Source organism: Crocuta crocuta, unplaced genomic scaffold (genome assembly GCF_008692635.1).
Source record: "Crocuta crocuta isolate KB4526 unplaced genomic scaffold, BGI_CrCroc_1.0 scaffold251, whole genome shotgun sequence".
NCBI classification, from domain to species: Eukaryota; Metazoa; Chordata; class Mammalia; order Carnivora; family Hyaenidae; genus Crocuta; species Crocuta crocuta.
In genome coordinates this window covers 894881-922746 of record NW_027527809.1, presented here as the reverse complement: position 1 = coordinate 922746, position 27866 = coordinate 894881, and the positions used below count along the sequence as shown (strand labels likewise).

General features: G+C 36.1%; 1 protein-coding gene across 2 annotated transcripts in view; it reads left to right on the top strand.

The window, feature by feature from the left end:
- The window catches only part of UHRF2 (ubiquitin like with PHD and ring finger domains 2), an 84048-nt gene that overhangs the window by 51454 nt on the left and 4728 nt on the right, over positions 1 to 27866 (top strand). The window contains exons 5-14 of one of the 2 annotated variants that reach the window (XM_077774849.1): positions 1596 to 1705; positions 5762 to 5948; positions 10173 to 10296; positions 10602 to 10709; positions 14426 to 14530; positions 20918 to 21024; positions 24342 to 24504; positions 25180 to 25320; positions 27024 to 27120; positions 27452 to 27604. In XM_077774849.1, coding sequence (XP_077630975.1) covers positions 1596 to 1705; positions 5762 to 5948; positions 10173 to 10296; positions 10602 to 10709; positions 14426 to 14530; positions 20918 to 21024; positions 24342 to 24504; positions 25180 to 25320; positions 27024 to 27120; positions 27452 to 27604 — 1295 coding nt within the window. Of the gene's footprint in view, positions 1 to 1595; positions 1706 to 5761; positions 5949 to 10172; positions 10297 to 10601; positions 10710 to 14425; positions 14531 to 20917; positions 21025 to 24341; positions 24505 to 25179; positions 25321 to 27023; positions 27121 to 27451; positions 27610 to 27866 lie in introns of both variants that reach the window. The other variant, XM_077774841.1, reaches the window with a different exon arrangement.

Genomic DNA, 27866 nt, shown 5'->3' with positions numbered 1-27866 from the left:
AAATTAAAAAAAAATAAAGTTCTCAAAGAAAGCACCTAATCTGCATTTTTCTATATGCTCTGTCACTGAGTCACCAAATAATTGATGAGGCCAAGTTTCTCTTTATGGAATTCTAGCAAATGAGAAAGGCATGTTAGAACTGGATTATCAACCCTTCACAATCCCAGTGAATTCATAAATTTTAGCACTTAATATCTATAACTCCTGTCATTAGAGGAAAAGACAACTAAGTAAACTGGATGCTTCCTGATAGACCAGACCTATTAATATTTTTACCAAAAAATGAACCTGGATTTGATTAAGCATTTCTAAATGCAAGGGTTGACAATTTTCTTGTGTAAAGGGCCAAATGATAGCTTTAATCTTTGGCAGCCAAATTGTCTCCACCATCGCAAGCTACTCAACTCTGCCACTGTAGCACGGAAATGAACCATAGAGAATGCATAAATGATTAGTTTTTCCAGTAAAACTTTGTTTACAAAAACAGGCAGCAGACTAGGATTTTTTGACCTGTACTCTAGATCAAGCTACCAACTTACTAGGAATACAAATGATGGGAAAAACCTATTTAAGCTAAACTTTGGGAATGCACATATCAAAATCACAACTGTGGGGAAACTCTTGATAGCAATTCTTCAACAGATTGTAAGAAAAAAAGATTGCATGAGGATTGATAGATAAGAGTCTTTAAAACAGGCAAATCACAGCAGATCTTTCATATGCTTAGAGAGGCAGACAGGTGATAAGACTAAGAAAATTAAGGTAAATAGTTAACTCTTAGAAGGGAATAATGAAATTGGGAGTGAGCATGTCGTTGCTTTCATGTCAAAGTTGATGACTACAAGAATTATAGATTATAATTCTTATAATTGATTATACTGTACATTTATGCAGTTTTCTGCATTTGTGAATATTTGACATTAAAAGTTTTAAAAGGTGAAAGAATAGAAAAAGTCACCAGGCAAATTCTAGGCAAAAAGTGTATTTGATATAGAATGCATTACAGAGATAGAGACATTTTATAAGACAAATTTAAGAATCCTAAATCTCTATGTACCAAATAATATAGCTTCAAAATTATAAACCAAAGTTGACAGATTAAAAGGAGAAATCCATATATAAATCCATAGTCATAGCAGGAAACGTTGAAGAAGCATATACAAACAGGTATAAATTGTGTCTATGAGAAGTACGGCCTAGTATCTGAAGGACTTTTCTTTTTAATGAGAGGTCATCTTTTTACCCACTTACTGTATTTATTGGAAATATATTTAACTCTTTTATTTTGATTGATAGAGTATCATATTATCTAGTGTTTAATTTACAAGAAAACTGTCCTCTTTCTAGATAATCTAGGCAAAGTCTGTAAATTTTTTCCCTAATATTACACTAAAGTTACACTTACCTTTGAATAGTAACTAATCACTATTGGACTTTTCCCGCCATTGGAAACAGTGGCTCAAAGTGATTGGAATAGCTATAATCCCAATTTGTAAATAGACAAAGTCCAGTGGGTTTCCAAAATGACTCTTAATTATTTGCATATGGTTTAGATTTTGCTGGCAGAAGTTAACTTTTCTTCTTTTTTTAAACAGGGGTTCTGAAGGAAAATTAAATGACTGCCAGATAAGATTCGTAAATGAAATCTTTAAGATCGAGAAACCTGGAGCACATCCCCTGTCACTGGCAGATGGAAAGTTTTTAAGTATGGATTTTTCTTATGGGTTTAGACTACATATATGGTACTTGATTGGTATTTTAACCACCCAGGGAATAACTTTTGAGAAAGTATAAAGATGTAGATAATACAAATTTATTTTCATGACCACATTTTTATTCCAAGATCTGTTCTGGTTTAATGGATTTTTCTCAAATGATAAAATTTGTTTTCAAAAAAATTATTTTCTTACCTTGGCATTTTATTGCCGTTTTGTTTCCTTTATTATAAGTTCTGACCAGATAACCCATTTCAGTAATTTTGTGGCAAGCCTAGATTGATTTTTAATAATGAAACTTATTTTCAAATGAATAGAGCCTGACAGTAATGCTGGTTATACTTTGAATTTCTGGGAGGTAATACATGAGGTTTAAATAATCATGAGAATATTAGAACGTAGTCCTACCTTTTCACTGTACATATTGTATTTGCTTAATATCATACAGCTATTTGGTAACAGAAGTAGGACTAGATTTAATTCATGATTGCTATCTTTCCATATAAATTGTTGTCTCACACTTTCTTAATTCTGAGCTTTTTGTGGTTAACAGTTTATTGGATTTATACCACATGTCAATGTCTAATACATATTTTTTTATTTTTAAAGATTTAAGTAATCTCTACACCCAACGTGGGGCTCAAATTTACAACCCTAGATCAAGAGTTGAACGCTTGGGGTGCCTGGGTGGTCAGTCAGTTAAGCGTCCGACTTCGGCTCAGGTCATGATCTCACGGTTCGTGGGTTCGAGCCCTGCGTCAGGCTCTGTGCTGACGGCTAGCTCAGAGCCTGGAGCCTGCTTCGGGTTCTGTGTCTCCCTCTCTCTCTGACCCTACCCTGCTCACGCTGTCTCTCTCTGTTTCTCAGAAATAAAATAAAACATTTTAAAAAATAAGAAAAAAAAAGAGTTGAATGCTCTACCTACTGAGCCAGGTACCCCAATATCTAGTATATTTTAGAAAAAGACAAAAGGGTTCTGCCTAACCTCTTCTTACCACAATTGTGCAAGATTGCACAAGACAAGACCTTTAACAGATCAGTAAATAGACTTTCATGTTACCAGTCTAAGCCACTCATTTTTTGAGACTGCGATGCTGATATATTCCAAATTTGAATTAACAACCTTTAGGCATACTCTATCGGGCTCTATGCTGACAGCTCAGAGCCTGGAGCCTGTTTCAGATTCTGTCTTTCCCTCTTCTCTGCCCCTCCCTTGCTCACATTCTGTCTCTCTGTCTCTGTCTCTCTCTCTCTCTCAAAAATAAACGTTAAAAAAAAAAGATGGGGTGGCTCAGTTGGTTGTGTCCAACTTATGTCATGATACCGCAGTTCGTGGGTTCAAGCCCTGCATCCGGCTCTGTGCTGACAGCTCAGAGCCTGAAGCCTGCTTCAGATTCTGTGTCTTCCTCCCTCTCTGCCCCTCCCCTGCTCATGCTCTGTATCTCCTTCTCTCTCAAAAATAAATAAACATTAAAAAAAAAAATTTTTTTTTTTTAAAAAGAACCTTTAGGCATATTTGGTAGGAGTACTTATATGGTTATATCCTAGGAATATAGGTAACTTGAGTAAACCTATTTAATGTAACTTAGTCATTCTCCATAAAATAATGTAAAACCAAGGTAGAGAGTTTTTGTCATCTTTCTGTTCTCAGTACCTCTGCATGTATTCTGTTCTCTCTCATTCTCCATATATTTTCTCTGCCTAATGCTACTCACATTATCGCTATAGCTTGTATGTAAAGAAATCATTTCAGAGCACAGCCAGACTGCCATTGATCATATCACTCTCTATACCAAAAATCTAAACATGTCAAAGGCATGATTTTAGGTCTGTCATGCATCCATTACTTATATGTTGTCATAGCTCTCTTAGTGGAAGTAAAACAAAATAGTAATCTGCCATTCATTAGCAAGAATAGAGTCAAAATCGACTCTTGATTTCAGCTCAAATCATGATCTCAGGGTCTTGAGATTGAGCTCCATGTAGTGGAGCCTGCTTAAGATTCATTCATTCTCTCTCCCTCCCCCCCCTTCTTCCTCTCTCTTCCCCTCCCTCTCTCCCCTTCTTCCTCTCTCTCTCCCTCCCTCTCTCCCCATCTCCCTCTCCCCTCTGCCCCATCTCTGCCTCCCTTCCTTCACCTTTCTCACTCGTACTTTCTCTCTCTCAAAAAAGAAAGAATTAAAAAGAATAGGCAGTGACCAGTTAGAAAGTTAGTACTGAAATTAGTGTCTTTTCCCTTCCCTCTTTCTTATTTTTCAGATATGGCTTCCCATTTCCCTCATATTGCTAGATCAATTCTGATAAATTTCCTCACAAATATATTGTGTACATTTGTCAGAAATTCAAAATATAAAACAATTTTAATTTAAAAATAGAACCCCCAAGAAGTAATCACTCTAATGTGTATATCATTCTAGACCTCTTCCTCTATCTACATAATTCATCTGCAAAATTCTGCAGGGGCCCCCTGGGTGGCTCAGGTGGTTGAGTGTCCAACTTCAGGCTCAGGTCGTGATCTCACAGGTTTGTGAATTCAAGCCCCGTATTGGGCTCGCTGCTGTCAGCATGGAGCCTGCTTTCAGATCCTATGTCCTCTCTCTTCTGCTCTTGTTTGTGTTCTCTCTCTCTCTCTCTCAGAAATTACATTTTAATAAAATCTGCAGCCCTTTTTGAATTTCATATAAACCTACCTTATTTTTCATAAAATCTTTACAGCCATTCCTCTTGACATTTTAATTTTTGGTATTGTGAACATAAAGATTTTTTAGTATATATACTGTGTAATTTTCAAGGGAACACTTTAGTAAAAGGTGTTTGGATTTAAGTAGGTTGTGGGGGCAATAAATGATACACTTCTTACTTGCCAGAGTTCTGAACCAATGGACAAATAAGATAAAAATCAACTGGGTTAGTAATGCTACTTCTAGAGGCGCTTGGGTGTTTTAGTTGGTGAAATGTCCAACTCTTGATTTTGACTCCGGTCGTGATCTCACGTTTGTGAGATCAGCTCTGTGTTGAACATGGAGCCTGCTTGGGATTCTCTCTCCCTCTCTCTCTGCCCCTCCCTGGCTCATGCATGCATGTGCTTTCTCTCTCAAATAAACTTTATTTTTTTTTTTTAATGTTTTATTTATTTCTGAGAGAGAAAGAGGCAGAGTGAGCAGGGGAGGGTCAGAGAGAGAGGGAGACACAGAATCGGAAGCAGGCTCCAGGCTCTGAGCTGTCAGCACAGAGCCCGACGCGGGGTTTGAACCCACAAACCGTGAGTTCATGACCTGAGCCAAAGTCAGGCGCTTAACTGACTGAGCCATCCAGGAGCCCCTCAAATAAACTTTAAAGACAAAGAAATGCTAGTTCTGTTACTGTTAAAAAGCATTTTGGGGCCACAACTTGAATGGGAACCAGAATGGGCTTGCTAACTCTTAACAGCCCTTCCCCTCCTAGTTTAGTCTATTCAAGGAAAGGCTTTGATCTGCAGAGTACATGGTATTTAATAGTTCCACTTATTAAAGAGTTAGATCCAAACGACTTTAATAGAATATAGTGTTCCCTTGAAATCTATTTTTTATTATGAATATATTGTCAAATTGGCTTATATGCAACACCCAGTGCACATCCCAATAAGTGCCCCCCTCAGTGCCCATCACCCACTTACCTNGTTTATAACTGTTTTTCCCCTTCCCTTCCCCCATGGTCTTCCCTTGAAACTTAAAGATATCTTATGATGCCCTGGTGAGTTCACTGTATTGCCCCTGGACATTTGGGGAACTTTCAGCTAGCCAATACAAAATTTTAAGGCAAAAATAAACATTATCCCCATGGTTGCAGGTAATGATGCCTGCTATGCCTGGGCTTTATCCCTGTAATTTTGGTAAGTATAGAATGAAACTTAGGCACTTATTCTTAAAGTCCCACACTTAATTATTCTTTGTGATTTTTTTCCTATTCATTGAAAAAAGCTGTATGCTATTTTCATGTGTTTTTAAGATTCATAGATAATAAAAATTATTTTAAGACTGGGCTTGTTATAATTTTGTTATTAATAGGGAAAAATGATCCTGAGTGTGACATTTGTGGTGGAGATCCAAGTAAGAAATGCCGTTCTTGCTCCTGTCATATATGTGGTGGGAAACAGGAGCCCAACATGCAGCTTCTGTGTGATGAATGTAACATGGCCTATCATATTTACTGCCTGAATCCACCCTTGGATAAGGTCCCTGAAGAGGAATACTGGTATGATTATCAGGGTGTTTTTATTACTGTGTTAAGAATTGAATGTGAAATATGTTTTTAGACCACAAAAAGAAGATTTCTGAAGATATGTAATGTGTATTAAAGCACTTAAAATTGTATATAGCCAGTGGTTTCTTGGCATTGATAACTTTGGTTATTATCACAGCTTGTGAGCTGATCTCTAGCTGTTTTTAATCCTTGCAATTCTTCCTCTAACATGGAGTTTATATTCTTTCAAAAATGCAGATCTGGTTGTGTTAACTCCTTTGCTTCTCAGGTTTTATGTTGCTCTGCAAGGCCTTGCACAGTATTTTTTAAGTTGATTTCTCCAGTTGTATTTCTTACCATTTTCCTCTTCATTTTCCCAAATATTCTGCACTAGAGTATAGATTAAAGATCTTTCAGCTCCTTAAGTGAGTCAAGTTCTTTCTTTCCTTTGGGTTTTTACACTTGACACATTTTCTCTTTGAAATCTATTCCTCTTTGCTTAACTTCAGGATATTTATCCTTCAGGTTTTTGCTTTACTATGACTTCATCTGGGAAACCATTGTGGGTGGCCTCTCTATTCCCCAGCTATTTTAGATGTGCCTATAATAGTACTTAATAGTTATTTAAGTGCTTAATATATGCTAGACACTAACGAAGTGTTTTACATGGATTATTGAATTTAATCCTATGAGGTTAATAAGTGGAACCAGGCACTAAGGTTAAATATACCAGCCAAAATCTATGCTACTTCTATTAAGTAGTCTTAGCTACAGAATGAACTCATTAGAAAAGAGACTGGGAAGAACATGTTCAAAGTAATAATGAACTTTTTCATGTCATAATAAGTTTTTTCTTCTTAAGCTATGGATTGTTGCTGGCATGGAGGGATAAATTAAGGAATGACATACTCAGAAGTACAGGCATACCTCAGAGATAGTACAGGCTCTAGACCACTGTGGTAAAGTAAATATCACAATAAGGCAAATCTGATGAATTTTTTGTTTCTCAGTGCATATAAAAGTTATGTTTACACACGAGATTGTAGTCTGCTAAGTGTGCAAAAATACTTTATTCCAAAAAATGCTAGCCGTTGTCTGAGTTTTCAGCAGGTCTTAATTACTGATTACAGATCACCCTGACAACATAATAACATTGGAAAAGTTTGAAATAGTGTGAGAATTACCCAAATGTGACAGATGTGAGCAGATGCTGTTCAAAAAATCAGACTTGCTCGATGGAGTGTTGCCACAAACCTTGAATTTGTAAAAAACAAAAAACCACACAGTGTCTGTGAAGTGCTATAAAATGAAGTGTGCTTGTAATAAAATTACAATTGGGTAGCTTGTGTTACTGTAAAGAATAGATTATTTTACTTCTCTCTGGCCTCTCCCCATCTGTTGGGAGGGTTATTGCATTACCACAGAGACTGTACGAGTGGGTGGTGGGAAGGAATGTAACTTCTTCCTTTCACCCCCTACCTCTGCCTTGAATGGTCACAGCCTGAATATTACCATCTATAAACATAGTTGTATTGCCTCTAAAGTCTCATATATTTTTCTTCCCTTTTGTTTCTGTGGACAGTATGTTCCTGCTTCTCTAAAATGCAAACTCTTCTACCTGCTCTTACAGTTCCGTATCCCTTTGCCTTTTCAGGAACTTCATTCCTACAGTGAGTTCCTCTTCCAGATTGCCATTGGTGGGTCATTCTCAGTCCCTAGAATCTATTCAGTCACACACACACACACACACACACACACACACACACACCCTTCCCTTGATCCCAGATTTTTGCTTCCTTTAAGGCAATTCTCAAGAACTGCCTGCATTGACAATTTCCATTTCCTCTCTTGTTCTTCAGCTCTGCATTTGAACTTCCTTCTCATAACTCCACTATATTTGTTTAAGTTAGGCTCACAGATACATTCTATGCTGCCACATTGGTAACTTCTAAACCCTCTCCTTACTTGTACTTATCAGCTCTCTGTCTTTATAAAGATTTTATGATACCATATGGTCTAATTTTCATCCTACTTCACTGGCCTTCCCTTCTTAATCTCTTGTTGGTTTTCTTATATCTACCAGATTTTGGAGTTTTCCGAAGCACATTCACTTGCTTTTTGTTCTTCGTGCTTGCTCCCTAGATAATCTCATCCAATCATGAGATTTTAAATACGAAGCTAATGGTTCCAAATTTTTAATATCTTCATAGCTAATCTTCCCTGGGCTCTATTTTCCTGTATTCATTCAACTGCTTGCTTGATCAGTATCACAAAAGTAGTCCAGCTGGAGATCTTGATTTCCATAAACCAAAAACCGTGCTCCTCCCTGAGTCTTTAGTAAATTACTACAGTCATCCTATCTACTTGTTCAGGCTTAAAAGCTAAACTTCCACTTTGATTCCCTCTGCCCTCTTCCATCCAATAATACACGAGCAGGTCTTGTCAGTCCTGCATAATCTTTCTCCATTCTCACCCTTCGGTCCAAACCAACATCTCTTCCCTGAACTGTGTAATAAATACCCAACTTGTGTCCTTGCTTTCACATTGCTTACCAGCTATCCTTTCTCCTATAGCAGCAGAATGATCTTACTAAGTTGAAATCTGTTCGAAACCCCCTAGTGTCTTCCTATTGCACTAAGAATAAAACAGCCCATGCCATCGATGATCTGGCCCCTGCCTGCTCTATAACATTATTGCTTATCTCTGTGCAGTGCAGTTTGCCTGAACTTCAGGTTCGCCAACCTTTACATTGTTCAAGGCATACCACTCCTTATGCCTCAGGACTTTTGTACTCAATGTCTTTTTGCACAGAATGCCTTCATAAGACCAACTCCTTTGGCCTCAGCTGGACTATCACCTCAGAAACTATCTAAAGGCACATACCATTTTTAATCAGTCTTAACACCCATATAACCCTGATATATTTCCTTTTTAGAACTTGCTACTTCCTGAAATTGTTGCATTGTATGTACTAGTTTCCCTTAACTACTTTGTACAAATATTTTGAGCACATTTATATCCAGCACCAAAATAGTCCCTGGCATATAGAAGCTTCTAAACAAATGTGCTGAAGGAATGAAGGTTTGACCACCTTTTCTCTTCTCCAAATCATCTGCTTTGCATATTATGCCTCTGAACTCATTTTTCTCATAAGAAATAGTACCTGCTTTGCCCCTAAGATCTCTGATAAAATTATAATTTTAAAAGTTAGCATGTCAGGTAAATAAAATTACTTTTTGGAAGCCTCCTGATTTCTCAGTTAGAAGGGATTCTACTTGGTACTATCTATTGCCTTCTACATTTTAATTTTTACCTTGGTTTTGCATCTGTATAACACAACTTAACTGATTTTTCAGAATCAGTGACTGACTTACATTTTTCTTGCCTGTAGTACCAAAAAAGATATCTCATAATTAGGCAATCAGAATTAACTGGGTGGGCATGGGTGACTTTTTTGCTCTATAGACCATATGCAGTAGATAATTATGAAATGGAAAGTATAGGCACATTTAAGATTAATTAATAGAGGGAGAGGCCAGTTGATCTTTGTTAGGAAATTCCTCAAATTTCCATTCCTTGCTGTCATAGGAATAGCCCCATCTGATTCTATAGACATAGTTATTCATACTTTGCTCTTTGAAATTATTTAAGGTAGCATATAATGACATAAATGTTACAGTAGGATAACCAACTACAAATAGGCTAAAGAACAAACAAGTATAGGGAATTAAAAAGAGCTAAGGATAAGACTAATATATAAACAAGCATCCTTGAATCTTCTATATTTGCTGTAATAGACTATACATTTTTGACTTGGAAAGTTCTGATAATTTAGATGGGGAGATGTATCAGTTGCATAGTTGAGCAGTCTAGGATTATCTGTTCTTGCTACTTCTGTTTTAATAATAGGAACTTCACACGAATAAATTCCACTGTCCAGGTTAGTGATAAGATCAGAGTGCATGGTGCCATTTCAATTGGACAGCTCTGTCTGACTTTTGAACTGAATTTGAGGTTTTTATGATATTATAATCTTTCACGTTCTTTAAAGGAATGATAAGATTTTTTTTCCTGCTAGCTTAACCGTATAAATACTTTGAAAAGTTTAATACTAAAATGCCAGCTGAACGTCTATATTATACACCAAGTATTAAATCTTAAAATATTTTCTGACCCAGAAAGACCATTCTGTTACTGGCTTTAATATGGTGTATTAAATTCCTTTTTCTTTTAAAGGTATTGTCCTTCCTGTAAAACTGATTCCAGTGAAGTTGTAAAGGCTGGTGAAAAACTCAAGATGAGTAAAAAGAAAGCAAAGATGCCATCAGCCAGTACTGAAAGCCGGAGAGACTGGGGCAGGGTAAAGAAGAAAGTCTTCTTTCCTTCCTAGCTATAATGTTTTAACTGTAATGCAGGTTATAACATTTTGATACCAATAGTAGTAGTGATGTAAATTATATTTTCTGTATCAGAAATATTAACAAATAACTGTATTGTTTAATTATATAAATTGTTAAGTTGCTGTAACTTATTTGTTAATTAAATCACATAAATTATATGTTAATCATATAGTTAGGTTTCTGTTCTCATTTTATTTGACTTTAAGATTTGGCTTTAAGGTTTGACATAACCGATTTCTCAAACAACTTATTCTATAACTTGTAGGGAATGGCCTGTGTTGGTCGCACTAGAGAATGTACTATTGTTCCTTCTAATCATTATGGACCTATCCCTGGGATTCCTGTTGGGTCAACATGGAGATTTAGAGTTCAGGTATGTTTTAATTTGGCTTTGTTGAAAGGGTAAAGTTAGATATCGTTAAAATTGTAGCAGTGTCAATATCTATTGATTATAAGTGGGCTAATCTAGGTTGTGTCACATGACAGTCAGTTGTTAGAATGAAAGATTCTCTCTCTATAGGATGAGTACACTTTTCCACATAGCTTAACAGGCCCATACATCATGGAATTAGGTGTCAGCTATGCTTTTTTATCATTTTTACTGTCCTGTTCTAGATAAGATTGTTACCATTATTGTTAAGCTTTCTAGAGAAATTTTCTTGCTGAGAACGTAATATTTGAAATATTAAGGGTTTTTTTTTCTTTAAAAATTGTTGTAAGTTCTCATTTAATGTCATTGAAGTCCAAGAAAACTCACTCTGGGCATTTTGTTTGTGGCTTATCCTCCAGAATGAATGTTAAGTTGTTGGTCAGAGAAAATGCCAGATGATCCAATGATAAAATTACTTGTTTCTTTTCCTGTTGAAGAAGGCTCTATTGTATTCATTTCTAATTTCTTTATTAAGAAGGTAATTTTATCATTATAGAGATTTTAAAAGTTTTTCATCCTCATTTTCTGTTTCTCAGGTACCACCGCTTTAAAGTTTTAGCTATTTCTTCTAGATTTACCTCCTTCTTTCTTTTTTTTTTTTTAATAGTTTATTGTCAAATTAGTTTCCACATAACACTCAGTGCTCATCCCCACAAGTGTCCTCCTCCATGCCCATTCCCCCCTCCCCCCACTTCCATCAGTCCTCAGTTTTTGTCAGCATTCAAGAGTCTCTCATGGTTTGCCTCTCTCCCTTTCCCCCACCATTTCCGCCCTTCTTTCTAAGTTGCATGTTAATACTTCTTTCGTCTTTATAGTTTAGTTATATTAACTTCTTTCTATGGTAGATGAGCATTAAGTTTAACATACTCTGTGTCTTCCCATCTTTGCAATGGTTATATTGCAATTTTGGCTAAATCCGTATGCATGTTTTATAGTATGACTTATATCTTTAAATACAGTAAAAAATACTATAAACAAATACAGTATAATATAAATACAATAAAAAGTACACTTAGCATATTTTTAATTGCCTTGGATTTTTGTTTGCTTCATTCTTTTTTTTTTATACCTGTCGCTAATTCATTCCCAAACTTTAAAAGCCCTCATTAATACTGTCTCAGATGAGTTTGAGGTTGTTGGCCTGAGCAGCTAGAAGGATAGATTTGCCATTTGCCATTTGCCATTTAGGAAGTGGGGAAAAATCAGAAGAGATTTATTGTCATCAGGATTGGTGACGTTGAGAGTCAAGTGGTCCCATCTTCTGAAGTACCTGGTGTTTTCAAGGCCTACACTCAGGTTCTGATGCTTTTATTAGCTTCTCACTGGCTTCTAATATGTGTCTTTCCCTACCCCACTGTGCAGGCTTGGATTTTAGCTTTTTCTCTGCTAAGAACAATTATATGATAAATAAGTGATTTATAATACTTCTCCCAGGGAATTTGAAGAACACAAAGTGATGCTGTTTTAGTGAGCCAAAATTGAAGATCTGTGAAGAGAAGCAGTAGGCCATTGAAGTAGTAGAATAGCATGATTAAACTAACAAATTGGGTAGCATGTTTGGGTAACATTGAGTAGTTTTAGCTTAAACATGTGCTCTATGAAGGAGAAGCTGGAGAAGACAAGAATTAAGGCTGGGAACCTGCAGAAGAATGAACCTGGACCACTTTCTTATGCCACACACAACATAAATTCCTAACGGATGAAAGACCTAAATGTGAGACAGGAAACCGCCAAAATCCTAGAGGAGAAAATGCAGCAACCTCTTTGACCTTGGCCACAGCTACTTCTTACTTGACATGTCTCTGGGAGCAAGGGAAATAAAAGCAAAAATGAACTATTGAGGCGTCATCAAGAAAAAAAGCTTCTGCACAGCAAAGTAAACAATCAACAAAACTAAAAGGCAACCAACAGAATGGGGGAAGATATTTGCAAATTTCATAGGATGAAGGGTTAGTATCCAAAGTCTGTGAAGAACTTACCAAATTCAATATCCAAAAAATAATAATCCAGTGAAGAATTGGGCAGAGGACATGAATAGACAATTTTCAAAAGAAGACATCCAGATGGCTACCAGGCATGTGAAAAGATGCTCAACATCACTCATTATCAGGGAAATACAAATCAAAAGCACATTGAGATACTACCTCATACCAGTCAGAGTGGCTAAATTTAACAACTCAGACAACAACAGATGTTGATGAGGATGTAGAGAAAGGGGAACCTTCTTGCAGAGTTGGTTGGAATGAAACTATTGTGATCACTCTGGAAAACAGTATGGAGATTCCTCAAAAAATGAAAAAAGGAAGCACCCTATACCCAGCAATAACACTACTAGGAATTTATCCAGAGGATACAAGAGTGCGGATTCATAGGGGCACATGTACCCCAGTGTTTATAACAGTGCTATCAACAATAGTCAAATTTTGGAAAGAGCCCAAATTAATTGATGAATGGCTTTTATATATGTGTGTGTGTGTGTGTGTGTGTGTGTGTGTGTGTAAAATATATATAATATACACATACATACACAATAGAATACTACTCAGTAATGAAAAAGAATGAAATCTTGTCATTTGCAACAATGTGGATGGAAATGGAGGGTATTATGCTAAGTGAAATAAGTCAGTCAGAAAAAGATACCATATGTTTTCACTCATGTGGAATTTGAGAAACAGAAGGAAATAGGGGAAGGAAAGGAAAAATAAGTTACAGAGATAGAGGCAAGCCATAAAAGACTCTTCAATACAGAGAACAAACTGAGGGTTGATGTGGGTGGGGGGTTAGAGGGGGCAGGAAAAATGGGAGATGGGCATTGAGGAGGGCGCTTGCTGCAGTGAGCACTGAGTGTTGTATGTTAAGTGATCAATCGTGGGAATCTAATCCTGAAGCCGAGACTACACTATATACACTGTTAGGTAACAGGACAATAAGTTATTAAAAAAAAAAAAAAAAGTTAAGGCTGGGAAAAGTAGATAGGAGCCAGATTGAGAGAAAGTAATGTATAATACTTAAATTTGGGCTTGATATACAGTAAGACCATTTAATATATTTTAAGCAGTTGAATATTAAAAGCAGATTTGTTCTTAAAAGTATTTTTCTGTTTGTGATGGGTAGAATGGGGTTTGAGGGGAAGAAACTGGAGGCAGTGAAAAAGGGGGGTTTCATAGCATTCATGGCTCAAACTAAGATTATAACAGAAGTAGAAAAATAAATAATTGATTTAGGAGATTGAATCAGCAGAATTTGTTACCAAATGGGTTTGAAGAATAGAGAAGAATGATGCTAAATGATGCTTTTGTCTTTCTGATGTGGCTAGGGAGCAGTACCATGATTAAAGACAAGAAATAAGAAGGGATCTGGGCCACTGATAGAAAATTCTATTTTACCCAAGTTGAGCTAGAATGATTGGTAGACATAAAATGATGATTATTTAATCATTATTTTGGAACTCGGAATTCTAGATCTGAGCAGTGTTAAGAGTCATCAGCTTAGTACCTAAGGGATATATAGTTGGGAAGCAGTAAAGTCAGTGAGCAAAGATTAAACTCTGGGTAACATTCAGTTCTTAGTTGGAGGGTTTTAGGATCCAATAATATATGTGAAAGCATTTTGTAAACATAACTGTTCAAAGGTATTTTGAGACTCTCTTTATTTCATAGGTGAGTGAAGCAGGTGTCCATAGGCCCCATGTTGGTGGAATTCATGGTCGAAGTAATGATGGGGCTTATTCTCTTGTCCTCGCTGGTGGATTTGCAGATGAAGTAGTAAGTCTTGATACAACTTTGTTCTTTAGAACTGGTCTTAATCATTTAGTAAAGTACAGAAGTTTTGTGTAGGATGTATAAAACATCTTAACATAGTTTTTATGTTGAAGTGGTCACTTCTATACAAGTTACAAGAAAAATCAATTGGCAATCTTTAATCTTCACAAGTACTGATTTATGTATACATGTGGTCGCTGATTATTGCAACAAAAACATTCTTTATGAGCTAATTTTTTTTATTAAACTTTTTATTTTGGGATATTGCAGACTGACATGTAGCATTAGAAATACTACAGAGATCTCTGCTCTTTATGCATTTTCCTCCCAATGGTAACATCTTGCAAAACTATAGTACAGTATCACAACCAGGATGTTGACATATTGATACATTCAGGTCATTGAACATTTCCCTTAACCACAAGTATCCTTCATTTTGCCCTTTGATAACCACACATACTGTATCTACTCTCCCTCAACCTATCCCTAACTGCTGACAACCACTAATCTGTTCTCCATTTCTATAATTTTGTTGCTTCAGAGATTTTTATAATTGGAGGCACCTGGGTGGCTCGGTCCATTTTGTGTCTGACTCTTGATTTTGGCTCAGGTTATGCTCTCACAGCCATGAGATTGGGCTCCTCACTGGTCATGGAGCCTGATTAAGATTCTTTCTCATTCTCCCCTCTAGCCTCCCCCATTTACATACTCTCTCACTTTCTCTCAAAAAAATAAATAAAAGGGGTGCCTGGGTGGCTCAGTCGGTTAAGCATCTGACTTCAGCTCAAGTCATGATCTCACAGTTCATGGGTTTGAGCCCCGCATCAGTCTCTGTGCTGACAGCTAGCTCAGAGTCTGAAGCCTGCTTCAGATTCTGTTATCTCCTTCTCTCTCTGACCCTCCCCTGCCCATGCTGTCTCTCTCTCTCTCTCAAAAATAAATAAAACATTAAATGAATAAATAACAATTTTTATGAGTGGAATCATACAGTATGTGACCTTTGGGAATGGCACTTTTCACCCAGCATATTTATCAAATTGTAGCTTGTATTAATAGTTTATTCCTTTTTTTAATACTGAGTAGTATTCCATGATCTAGGTATACGACAGTTTGTTTGACCATTCACTCATTGAAGAACATTGAGGTTATTCTAGTTTCTGACTTTACAAATAACTGTGATAAATGTTTGAGTGCAAGTTTTTATTGTTGTTGTTGTTGTTGTTTATAAATGTAAGTCTTCATTTTCTCTGTGATAAATGCCCGGAGGTACACTGTGGGTTATACGGTAGTTGAACATTTAGTTTTTTAGGAAGCTGCCAAATTGTTTTCCAGAGGGACTGTACCACTTTACGTTCCTACTCTCAGTGTGTAAGTGATTCAGTTTCTCTGCATTCTTGCCAGCATTCAGTGTTGTTGTTTTATTTTACTTTAGCCATTCTGATAGATATGTAGTGAGATCTCATTGTGGTTTTAGTTGACAATTCTCAAATGACTGATGATGTGAGGCATGATTTATTTGCTTTTTTGCTGTGTGTATAGCCTCTTTAGTGGTATATCTTCAGGTATATCCATTTTCTAATTGGATCGTGTTTGGTTTGCTGTTCATTGAATATATACTTTGCATGTATTTTCTCCTGTTCTGATTCATTGGTTTGTTTTCATGGTATATTATAATGATGAAGTAGAGTAGCTGTGGAGAAGCCAAGATGTAGTATGCTGTCAGACAAAGGTAGAAAAGTTTGCCATTTTTCTGACTGGCAGGTTTGGCAGTACATTTGCATTAGCATGGCAAAAGAAATTGAAAATGGAAACATGCAGGGGTGCCTGGGTTGCTCAGTCGGTTAAGCTGCTGACTTCGGCTCAGGTCATGATCTCACGGTCCGTGGGTTCGAGCCCTGCATTGGGCTCTGTGCTGACAGCTAGCTCAGAGCCTGGAGCCTGTTTCAGATTCTGTGTCTCCCTCTCTCTCTACCCCTCCCCTGCTCACACTGTCTCTCTCTGTCTCAAAAATAAATAAATGTTAAAAAAATAAGTAAAAGAAAAGAAAATGGAAATATGCAGGTTAATCTTTTGAGTGCTTCTTTAACATGAATATTTTGAAGCTGTATTTTTCAGAAATACAAAGGGTGTTGTATAGTTTTAGACAGTTGGCACTTAATTTATTTTAAGGCTCTGTAAGAAAACAAGCCAATTAAGAGTAGAAACTCTGTAACATGTTTTTGGCATGGACCCAGTTGTGCTTAATCTGGAATTTCACATTTGTGTATGAGCTCTTTGCCTAATTATTTATGTAATCTTGGCATGAACAGGGATTCAGACACTTGTATTGTCTATAGCAGAAGCTTATCTTAACTATATGAAACATAAACATGTAGGGTTGAAAATGAGTACCAAGTTGAATTCAGGTGGGTATTATTCCCTTTCTCCCTATCTTTTGAGTATCATTACCAAACATTAAACATTTGTAGAGAAAAGTACTGATGAGCTCTTAATTATATGTCGTAAGCAGTTAAGGAATGTTAACTAATATAAAGAATAATTTATTTTAAGGCTAAAACACATAGGCTTAGGTCACCAGCTAAGATGTATCTGGAGATGTTAATATATTTTATAAGCATTTTCAATCATTTGATCTTTTATCATAGGCAGATCATATCTACAGAAATAGGTGGAGGAAACCTGAATAAGCTTTGTTGTTGTTGTTGTTGTTTTTGAGAAAAGATTTTGTTTTGAAACTTTTAATTTAGTGTAACATCCATGGAACCAATGATCTTTGTTCTGTCCAGATGAATGGACATGAAACTACTGAATACCTGTTGATAAACTGGTTAATATTTTAGCCTAGTAATTTGACATCAAATGCTAGTTTTAGTGCCCTTTGTTAGGGTGACCTCACTTGAGGAATGAGGACCACAAAGATGGTTTGCATTTTACATTTGTCTTGAGAAGCAGTTTGCTCAGTGATAGGAACAGATTCTGGAACTAAACTCTTAAGGTTTGTGTTGTGGTGCCATCTCTTACTAGCAAGTGACCTTAGGGAAGTTAATGAAGCCTCATCTATAAAATAAGGCTTTATGATACTTTACATCACAGGGTTGATGTGAGGTTTAAAAGAATCCATGTAAAATGCTTAGCCTAACTTCACACACACACACGCACACACACAAAGTACTAGGTGTTACCAGCAATAGTGGTAGTACCTAGTTTTACAAACATGTAAGGGGTATTATGAGAGAGAAATTGGCATAAATTGCAGGTGTATTCTAGATAGCCTTGCATTAAGGAATCATCAAAGGTGTCTGAGAAAAGTTTAATGATCTTAACTATGCTTTAGCATATTTATCTGATAGTCTTTGGGAAGGGGAGCCGTTGAGAAGATGGAGACAAAGGCCTTTTGCTCGATAAAGGTGATGACAAGAATGGGAACATCCAGCTTATTGTGTTAGGCAGCTTCTTTACAACTTGAAACGAGTAGAGACTGGGAAATTGAGTCAGTCTGGGGCAGTAGTATGTCCCCTGTATAAATGATGGCTTCTTATGTGAGGGGTTCCCAGACAGCAGTCTTCTTTAGGCTACTGCCTCACAGGGGTACGACTTTGTGGAGCATGGACTTTAGGATGTAATAAACTTGGGCTGGTCATTTTTCCTTAGGAAAATTAGTCTGAACTAATACTGACTGAGCTTTGACAGTCTAACAATTCTATTTTCCCCCCAGTGACAATTAAAGTTTCTATTGGTGTGACGATTGAAGTATGGATGAATTAGGGCACCTGGGTGGCTCAGTCGGTTAAGTGAAGTATGGATGATTTAATGACATAGAATACAATATGAAATAGAATAACTATTGTTACTTATTTGCTACTTGAAGAATAATCAGAAATGTTTTTGTTCTTTTGTTTTAAATAGTACTGAGCTTAGGTTGCCCCTATAATGCTCTCTTTGTCCCCACTACCTTTTCCTTTATAGTACTGCCACAATTTTAACTTTAAAAGTTGACAGAGTTGGGGCGACTGGGTGGCTCAGTCATTTCAGCATCTGACTCCTGATTTTGGCTCAGGTCATGATCTCACAATTCATGAGTTTGAACTCCCAATCAGCTCTGCACTAACAGTGCACTAACAGTGCAGAGCCTGCTTGAATTCTCTCTCTCTCTCTCTCTCTCTCTTTCTCTCTCCCCCACCCCCCATGCCCCTGCTCATGCTCTCTCTCTCTCAAATAAATAAAACTTTAAAAAAATGGTGACAGGGTTATGAATATGAGCATGGTGAAGTCAATCCAGATACCATTTGGAAGACTGTTTCTGACAAATTTAAGAAGTGTTCTGGATTGCTTTAGATGTAGTTATTAGACTTCCTTCAAATGAAATACACGTTAAAGATGAAATTCCTAATGCCTTAGTCTTTAAGATATAGTCCTCAGTATTGGATCAACAAAAAGTGAAGTCAAGGTTTTTAGACCGATAAAAACACTTGTTAAGACCATGAGATTTTGGGGGCACCTGGGTGGTTCAGTTAAGCATCTGACTTCAGCTCAAGTCATGATCTCACAGTTCACAAGTTTGAGCCCCAAGTAGGGCTCTGTGCTGACAGCTCAGAGCCTAGAGCCTGCTTCAGATTCTGTGCCTTCCTCTCTCTCTGCCCCTCCCCACTCAATGCTCTCTTTCTCTCCATCTCTCAAAAATGAATAAACGTTAAAAATTTTTTTAAAAAAACACATGAGATTTTAGTTACAACTTTATCCAGAGGAAAAACAAGATGCAAAATAACTGACCTTTATTACAGACAAGGATTTAATAGAGAAAACTTCATTATCTTAAGTTCAGTCTAAACTAATTAAAATCTTGCAATAAAGAAGTAAGTAACACTGTTGGGTGGGGGAATGGGTAAGATGGGTGAAGAAGAGTGTGAGATACAGTCTTCTAGTTATGGAATTACTAAGTCATGAGAATATAAGACACAGCATAAAGAATATAGTCAATTGTTGTATTAGCATTATATGGTGCTAGATGGTAGCTACACTTGTGGTGAACGTAGCATAATGTGTAAACTTGCTGAATCACTGTGTTGTACACCTGAGACTAATGTTATATTTTGTGTCAACTATAACAGTAATAAAAGTATCACTATTTTGATAGTGCTAGCAGAATTAATTTGTATACTGATGCTCTTCTCAGTTGATTATGAGTTACTGTTTCAGACAGAAACTTAGTAATATCAGTATAAATTTGTAGCTATTACAGACATATTTGTGGAGCTAGTTTACATAACATCTACTTTGCCATGTTTTTTCTCATATTTACTAGATACTTTATACAAATTTTAGTTTTCAAATTCTTTTCCAGTGTTCTTTTTAAGGCTAGTTAAAAATGTTTTATCTGAGGGGTGCCTGGGTGGCTCAGTTGGTTAAGCATCCGACTTCCACTCAGGTCATGATCTCACAGTTTGTGGGTTCTAAGCCTGTGTCAGGCTCTGTGCTGACAGCTATCTCAGAGCCTGGAGCCTGCTTCAGATTCTGTATCTCCCTCTCTCTCTGACCCTCCCCTGCTCATGCTGTCTGTCTGTCTGTCTGTCTATCTCTCTCTCCCTCTCTCTCTCTCAGAAACAAATTTAAAAAATTTTTTTAAAATTTTTTTTAAAACATGTTTTATCTGAGTGTAATTTGAGTGAACTTGTACAGTGTGAAATGTGGGGAATTTACTATTTTGTAAGGATTTTAATTTTGAAATTTAACAGCAAACTTGGGTATAACATAGATTGCTGATGGGAAATCAGATATGGAGTATTTACTAAAATGGTATTCTATAAAAACCTACAAGCTAAAATTGATGTTTATTTTAATACCATTGAATTAAATTAAATAATATTCCCAGTCCATAAGACCTTATTTTATAACATTCTTTTTTTTTTTTTTTTAATGTTTGTTTATTTTTGAGAGAGAGAAAGACAGAACCAAAATAGGAGAGGGGCAGAGAGAGAGGAAGACACAGAATCCAAAGCAGGCTACAGGCTCTGAGCTGTCAGCACAGAGCCCAATGCGGGACTCAAACTCAGGAACTGCAAGATCACGACCTGAGCCAAAGTCAGCCACTTAACTGAGCCACCCAGATGCCTCTGTTTTGTAACATTATATAGATTATTGGATTCTATATATAGCATGAGAATAGCCACATTTAGAAGTGTTGGAAGCTATAACTTTAAAATGATCCTCTTGATATAACTTGAAGGTATACTACATACACAACTGCATTTGAATTTTGCCTTACTTTGGTATATACCTTGAGAGAACATGTAAATTCATAACATCCTAACCAAGTGCTCTGACTGTAAAACAAGAATTGGTGAAATTATACTTGGGCTTAGGTATTTTAATGCTGAAATTTTTCTCCTGTAGGACCGAGGTGATGAATTCACATACACTGGGAGTGGTGGTAAAAATCTTGCTGGTAATAAAAGAATTGGTGCACCATCGGCTGATCAAACATTAACAAACATGAACAGGTATTCTTTATTGTTAGAGTTTGTAAAGACTATTTATTTCGGCTTTGTATAAAAGTTTGATTATAGTAATATAATTCGTAAGTTATTCTGTAGAGCAGAATCTTTAATTTAAAGTTAAAGATCTAAAATTGATATCCATTATCTGATTACATAATCATTTAAAAGTATTGTAACTGATTTCTTTTTATTTTTTAAATAACATAGTTCCCAGTTTTGATACATGTGGTTTACGTTTTAAAACACGTTTAAACCTTTATAGGAAGGGAACCTATATAAGTGAAATTGAGAACAAGGTGGCTTATCTACTAAATCAAAGTTATGTTTAAGTGAACACAGATTTGTCTTGTAAAGTAACAAACTTCTTTTTAGAGGAAACTCACCAATGTGAAGTAGGTTTGAGATTGGGAGCCCACCTTTGTGGTCATAAGTGAAACATCAGATAAACTTAAAACTACACTCAAGGTCCTTTTATTTAGGACTTACAATGTCTTTTAAGTGTTAGAATGTTTAGTTATAAAAGTGACCTTTTCTTTTCATAAAGGTATTACAAAATGCTTTCATAAAGCATTACAAAAGAGCCACCTTATGCTAACTTTTATTCTATAGTATTAATGATATGCCAGCTTCCATGGGAACAGAAAACTTAATGACTTCAAAATGTTTTATTTCATAAATGCATGCTGATAGCAATAATAAAGTGACCCAAATCATCAGATAGCAGCAACCACATTATAACTTGTCATACTGATAATTTTTTGATCAACTTCATAAAGTTGAAACTTTTATATCCTGTTGTTAAGAGTGTTTTATGGATTATTGAGTAAAAATGAGTTTTTTTCTTTGAGTCTAAATCACTTGGTTTTAAGTAGTGTGCCCTTAATTTCTGATTACCATGTGAAGTAAAAAATATACCGATATGATTTCAAGAATATGTTGCATACCAAATTATATAGTCTGTTTGTATGTCTTCCTTCTCTATTATTTCTGACAGTAGGATTATTTAACTGAACCAGCAGAGGAGACAGGTCAGATTTGCTGGTGAAAACATTCCTGAAGCAGGAGTCCAGTCCCTAGTTAGTCTTTTTCTAGTGAGAAAGCAGCTCTTCAGGAGGACTGACCTTAAAAGGAGTTAGAGATATTTTAATATGTTTTTGTCAGTGAAAGTATATCTTGAATTTGCAAAAGGGCTTTTTCAAGTCGTCAAATTTGAAGATTATATTTACCCTTTGATAATAATAGATTATTTTGCTTGAATGAAATTTGTTTCCTAACTACCTGCACTTGTAATGTAAATGGTAAATATTTTTCAAGCTTTAAAGAATCTAATTAAGTATAGCCCTGTTTACCATTATGTTATAATCTCATTAGAAAATAAATGACAAGTTGTAAAAATGTTTGTATTTAAGAGAAGGTAGTAGAAATAAAATACTGACTCAAAACAATTCAGGATTGACTTACCATAGGGACTCTGACATCCATTCAGTTAATTTATACATTAAGTTTTGAGTACACATTGTGATTATAAATACCTCTTGAGCAAAGATATGTATATGCTTCATAAACATGAAAACTGAGGTCAAAGACTCTTAGCTCTTACACTCTTTCCTGACTGGTGTATGGTCCTGTTTATTTTTCCTTTTCCACTAAGAGGGAGTTTGACACTTGTTTCTTGCTTTGAGAAGTTTGTTCCTGTTCTCAGCTCTTTCACTTTATGAAATTGAAGAGGGCAGCAAGGTGTCCTGGCCTTCCTTTATTAGGGCAGTTAGAAGCAACTGATTGAACTGCAGAGTAATGGTAAAGCCTTGTTTTGCCTAGTTTGATCTTCTTGGATTCTTTTCACATACTTGAACAACCTACATACTTAATGTGAAACTAGGAGTGAATTATTGATGCCAGTTAGTGGTAGCAGTCATTCTGACTAAAGGTCTTTGTAAGTACCAAATCATTCTGTTCATTAATGTGAAAATAGTACATATTCTTTTCCTAGCTCTTTAAGAAGATGAAATATGTATATCTCAATAGGTATTCCATAAATAAGATATAATACTAACCCTAGAAGGTTGGCTACATTTTCTTCTACCTCCCAGAGATTTAATGTATCTCCCTTTGAGATAAAAAGACATAACTTGGTAAACTTTAACTATTTGACCACATTTATGAAATTTTTTTTAACAAAACACTTTATTTACTTTAACAGTATAACTGTGATGAAGAGATTTGGATAGATTAGACATTTTATTTTAAGGTCAGTTTCATTTGTAGCTGCATAAAAAGAATTATACCCTGAAAAGGTATTTTGTATCAGATCTGAATTTACCAAATTGTGTGTGTGTGTGTGTGTGTGTGTGTGTGTGTGTGTGTGTGTGTTTAACCTTACATGTTCTCAGTGGTTTCTTGTCACTTAAGTTAGGAAGTAGGTATCTCAGGGGAAGAATACTAATTTTAAGTAGTTTCTGGTTTGGTGGGGCTTTTGGAGTTTTTTTGTTTGTTTGGTTTTTTTTTTGTTGTTTTTGTTTTTTTGGCAGGACTAAGTTCTCCCAAGAAAGGTCTTCTAACATAACCTTATTGATTAATTACTACTAAGTGAGTACACATACTAAGGAAGCTTCAACTAAATCAGGTGCTGCTTCTCACTCAGTGTTCCTCCTTGTTCACGTGTCATCATAAAAATAGTGATCTGGAGGAGCCAAAAACCTTTATTGTCCTGATTTAGTGCAGGCATTTGATTGCTTCAGTTTTACTTAAACTTACATTTTTATTGGAATATTTAAGCGATAATTTCATATTAAATTTGTTCTTTAATAACTTCTAAACATTAAGGAATCTCTATTGTCTGGAATATGGAAAGTAGACCTAGAAAGGTCACTTGTACCTTGCTGACAAATATATTTTTCTGGATTTCTTTCTACATTATTCCAGCAATATACCTCACTCCCTCCCTTATCAAAAATAACTACTACAACAATCACTTGCTTTAGTGTCCAGCTTTCTCCCTTCCCTCAGCAAACCGTTATTTTAAAAAAAAAATTCCATGTATTTCTAGTTGTTTTCTATTATACGTGGCACAGATGTTATTACTTTCAGAAGAACCCTACAGGCTATCTGAGAACCAATCCCCTGGCTTGGGGGTGACATCAGAAAACTGATTTGTCTTCTCTGCTGGTGGGGGAAAGCATAATCCTATTATCTGGAATAATATGGAAAGAATCATAGAATCTTAACCATCAGGTAAGGCATAATTCACCTTTTAATTGAGCCAATAATGCGATTATATACTGAAAGATTACTTGGTATAAAGACTTTGTTTTATTTTTTAGGGCATTGGCCCTAAACTGTGATGCTCCATTGGATGATAAAATTGGAGCAGAGTCTCGGAATTGGAGAGCTGGTAAGCCAGTCAGAGTGATACGCAGTTTTAAAGGGAGGAAGATCAGCAAATATGCTCCTGAAGAAGGCAACAGATATGATGGCATTTATAAGGTGCTCTATCTGGCATGACATCTTGTTAGTCATTTTTCCTGGGCTTTTAAGACAGGGTTGCCACAGGGAACTACCCTACTGTGGGTGGGCTAAAGTAAATAGTAGACCACCTTAGTTGGTATCTCTACTTTTTCTGGAAATATAACAGACATACAAAGTGAGCTCCCAACTTTGATATTTTTCTCTTAATGCTTGTTTGAAGTCCATAAGGGCAGAGTTCTTTTTTGGGTTTAGTTTTTGTAATTATCTGTTCTCTGTGATAAAACTATTTAAATAACATGGGCATCATAGGTACTGATTCTTATATCTTTCAGAATTATTTTAATTATAATAGATTTTCAGGGCCAAGCACATTATAAGTTAAGATAGGTTGTATTCTTTGTTTAAAAAATGGAGCCATTTACTGCCACCATTTTTATATGCTATTATGTGAGGTTCTATTAGTGAGCATAATCTTGTTAATATTTCAAATTTATAGCAATGTGGGAACTATCTGAATTAAGAATTAAGGTAAAAACAATATTCCAGTGATTATTTTTTATTTACTATTCTTAAAACAAAGCAAGTATCTTTTGAAGTTGCTTTTAGTTAGGTCAAGAATACTTAAACTATAATGTAGCATTATGAAGTCTAAATATTAAATCTCAAACTAGTACTGAAATAATTATGATTTAGGTGGTGAAATACTGGCCAGAGATTTCATCAAGCCATGGATTCTTGGTTTGGCGCTACCTGTTAAGAAGAGATGATGTAGAACCTGCTCCTTGGACCTCAGAAGGAATTGAACGGTCAAGGAGACTATGTCTACGTTTACAGGTTAGATTACATTTGTCTAGGCTACTTGTATGTTCATAAAAACACACACCTCTGTAGTATCTTTGTGCCTTAACACTGGATACAGCTCACAGCAATTGATCAGTGGACTGTAAGGGGTGAGGAATGAAATCATACAAGTATACAAAAGGAAAACAAGTAAAAAGGTAGCATTCTAGGTGTCAAACTGCTCTAAGACCAAGAATTGTGTTTGGGAAAAACAAGCCTTCAAGGAAAAGTAAAATATTTCCAATTTAATTTGGAAATGACTTGAAGAATGAAGGAGAGGGATACATAAAATTAATAGAGAGAAGAACTTAAGAAGGGAAGTTTATCCTAGAGGGTGCAGGGGGTGTGTCTCTGGTAGGGGAAGGGGGAGGTGGCTTATAAGAGTGGTCTGCTTCTCCTACCCTTCTCACTTTTCCTCACCCCTTTTTTCTCTTCCCCCTCAAAGCTGCTTCCCTGTCCTGTCACCACCTTTAGTGCTTTGCCTTTTTTTTCCCCTTTGCCCATGTTCAGCTGTTAACCCATATAAGACTTTGTTGGTTTTGTATGCATAATGGATGGTATGGCTACATTCCCCATCTACTGCCTATGCACCCTAGAGTTTGTCCCTGACACTGACTTCAGAGCATGGTTTGAGTTCATCTTCCATCATTCCCCATTGTTGTGCTTCTTGTAAAAACTATCGGCTTTTCATTTCCCCTGGCTCTGCCCACACTGCATGTGTAGGGGCTGAACTATGGGCAAGTGTCTGACCACCCAGGCAGGTGAGTGTGTGTTTTCTAGTGCAAGTCTGTGTATGTTTTTGTTTTCTTTTAAACTTGTAAAATTGATTGTTTAAATGAGACCCATCAGCTTACAAAATAACTGCCAAAATTATTTTTATAACTTAATTTAAAAGAATAACTTGTTAAATCCATTTTCGGAAGATTTTTTCAGATTCATTGTTCAGAGCAATGTTCTAGATAGGTTAGATTTGAAACTAAGCAGAAGCATATAAACCCATCTACTGTGATAAGTTAATAATATCATTGATGGGGCCTGAAACATGTTGAGCTTTAAATATCAGTGTTATCAACAAAGCATGTTCCCTCCATAAAGGGTAGCCGGTAAAACACAAATAGGTAGAATTTTATTCCTTAAAGTCTAACCTTTAGCTGATAAAGAATTCAGTAATTTAGAGGCTCTAGGTCCTCTAAAATCCCCTCTGCCCTGCCTTATTTTGGTAGATAAGAAATTTGACCCTAAATGTTGGGGGTGGGGTTTGTTTTGTTTTGGTTTGTTTTTTGAAGATTGGCTCCACAATTGAGTGTACTACCATCTCTATGAATACCATATTGTGCTCTGTGGTTGATCTCACTTACTTCATATCTAGATTCTTTAATTTCTTCCTCACACTTTTCAAGCCACCTAGTCAAAGCTCCTGAAAACTTCTTTCCTCTTTTGTATCTGAAACTAAGATTATTCTTTTATACAATGGAATATGTTAACAGTCAAAACTACATGGTTTTACACTGAATTGGGGATTTTAATAGTCTTCTGTCCTTTAAATGTCTGTTTCCTTTATATAAAGTCTTTCAGTTTCAGGGAAAATATAGACTCTTCTCCTCCCCCCCACTTCCCCTTTTTAAATTTCTCAGCAGCATCTAGAACCCTTCTTCTCTGCGAAACTTAAATCTACATTGTACTTTTTCTCCCATCAGTATCCAGTAGGCTACCCTTCAGATAAGGAAGGGAAGAAGACTAAAGGACAGTCAAAGAAGCAGGCCAGTGGAGCCTCAAAAAGGCAAACTACAGATGGTAGGTAATGATTGTGAACATAAGCTATAAAATAATAGTTTCTAATAAAGAAACATATTAAGAGAATAAATTGAGAAACTCATAAGAAATTAAAAGCAAAGCGGAAGGTTTTTGGGGGGTGAAGGGTGGTGGGGGGCTTTCTGTGTATTTTAATAGTGTCAGAGCCAAAATAGCAGCAAACGTAGTATTCTAAACTCCAAGGAAAGTTAGATGCTGCTGTGTGCAGGTTATCTTCATGCTAAACAGTAACTGGTGCCAGTTAACTCTTTGGTCTCATAGTTCTGCTTAGAACAACTAGTAAATCTGCTTATGTATTTTTAAATAAATCTAGATGATTGTCCAAGTGCCTCCAAAGTGTTAAAAACATCAGATTCAGCAGAAGCGGTTGAGGCTTTTCAACTAACAGCTCAACAGCAACATCTAATCAGAGAAGATCACCAAAACCAGAAGTTATGGGATGAAGTGCTTGCATCTCTTGTGGAAGGTCCAGTATGTAAAGATTTTTTTAAATAATACTGTTTTATTATTAACATGGTGAAAAATAATTTTCCCTTGCAAGTCAATCAATACTTGATGTTTTATGTAATCGTCTCATCCAGTGCCACTCAGAAATAATATAATATTTAAATGCTTTTAAGTTGATCTTAGACCTCTTAGTTGTTAGTTTTGACTTCTTTGTGCCTGAACTTAATCATTTATGTTGAAGGCACTATTCATGGGAAGAATTTTCAGTTGTGTAAACACAC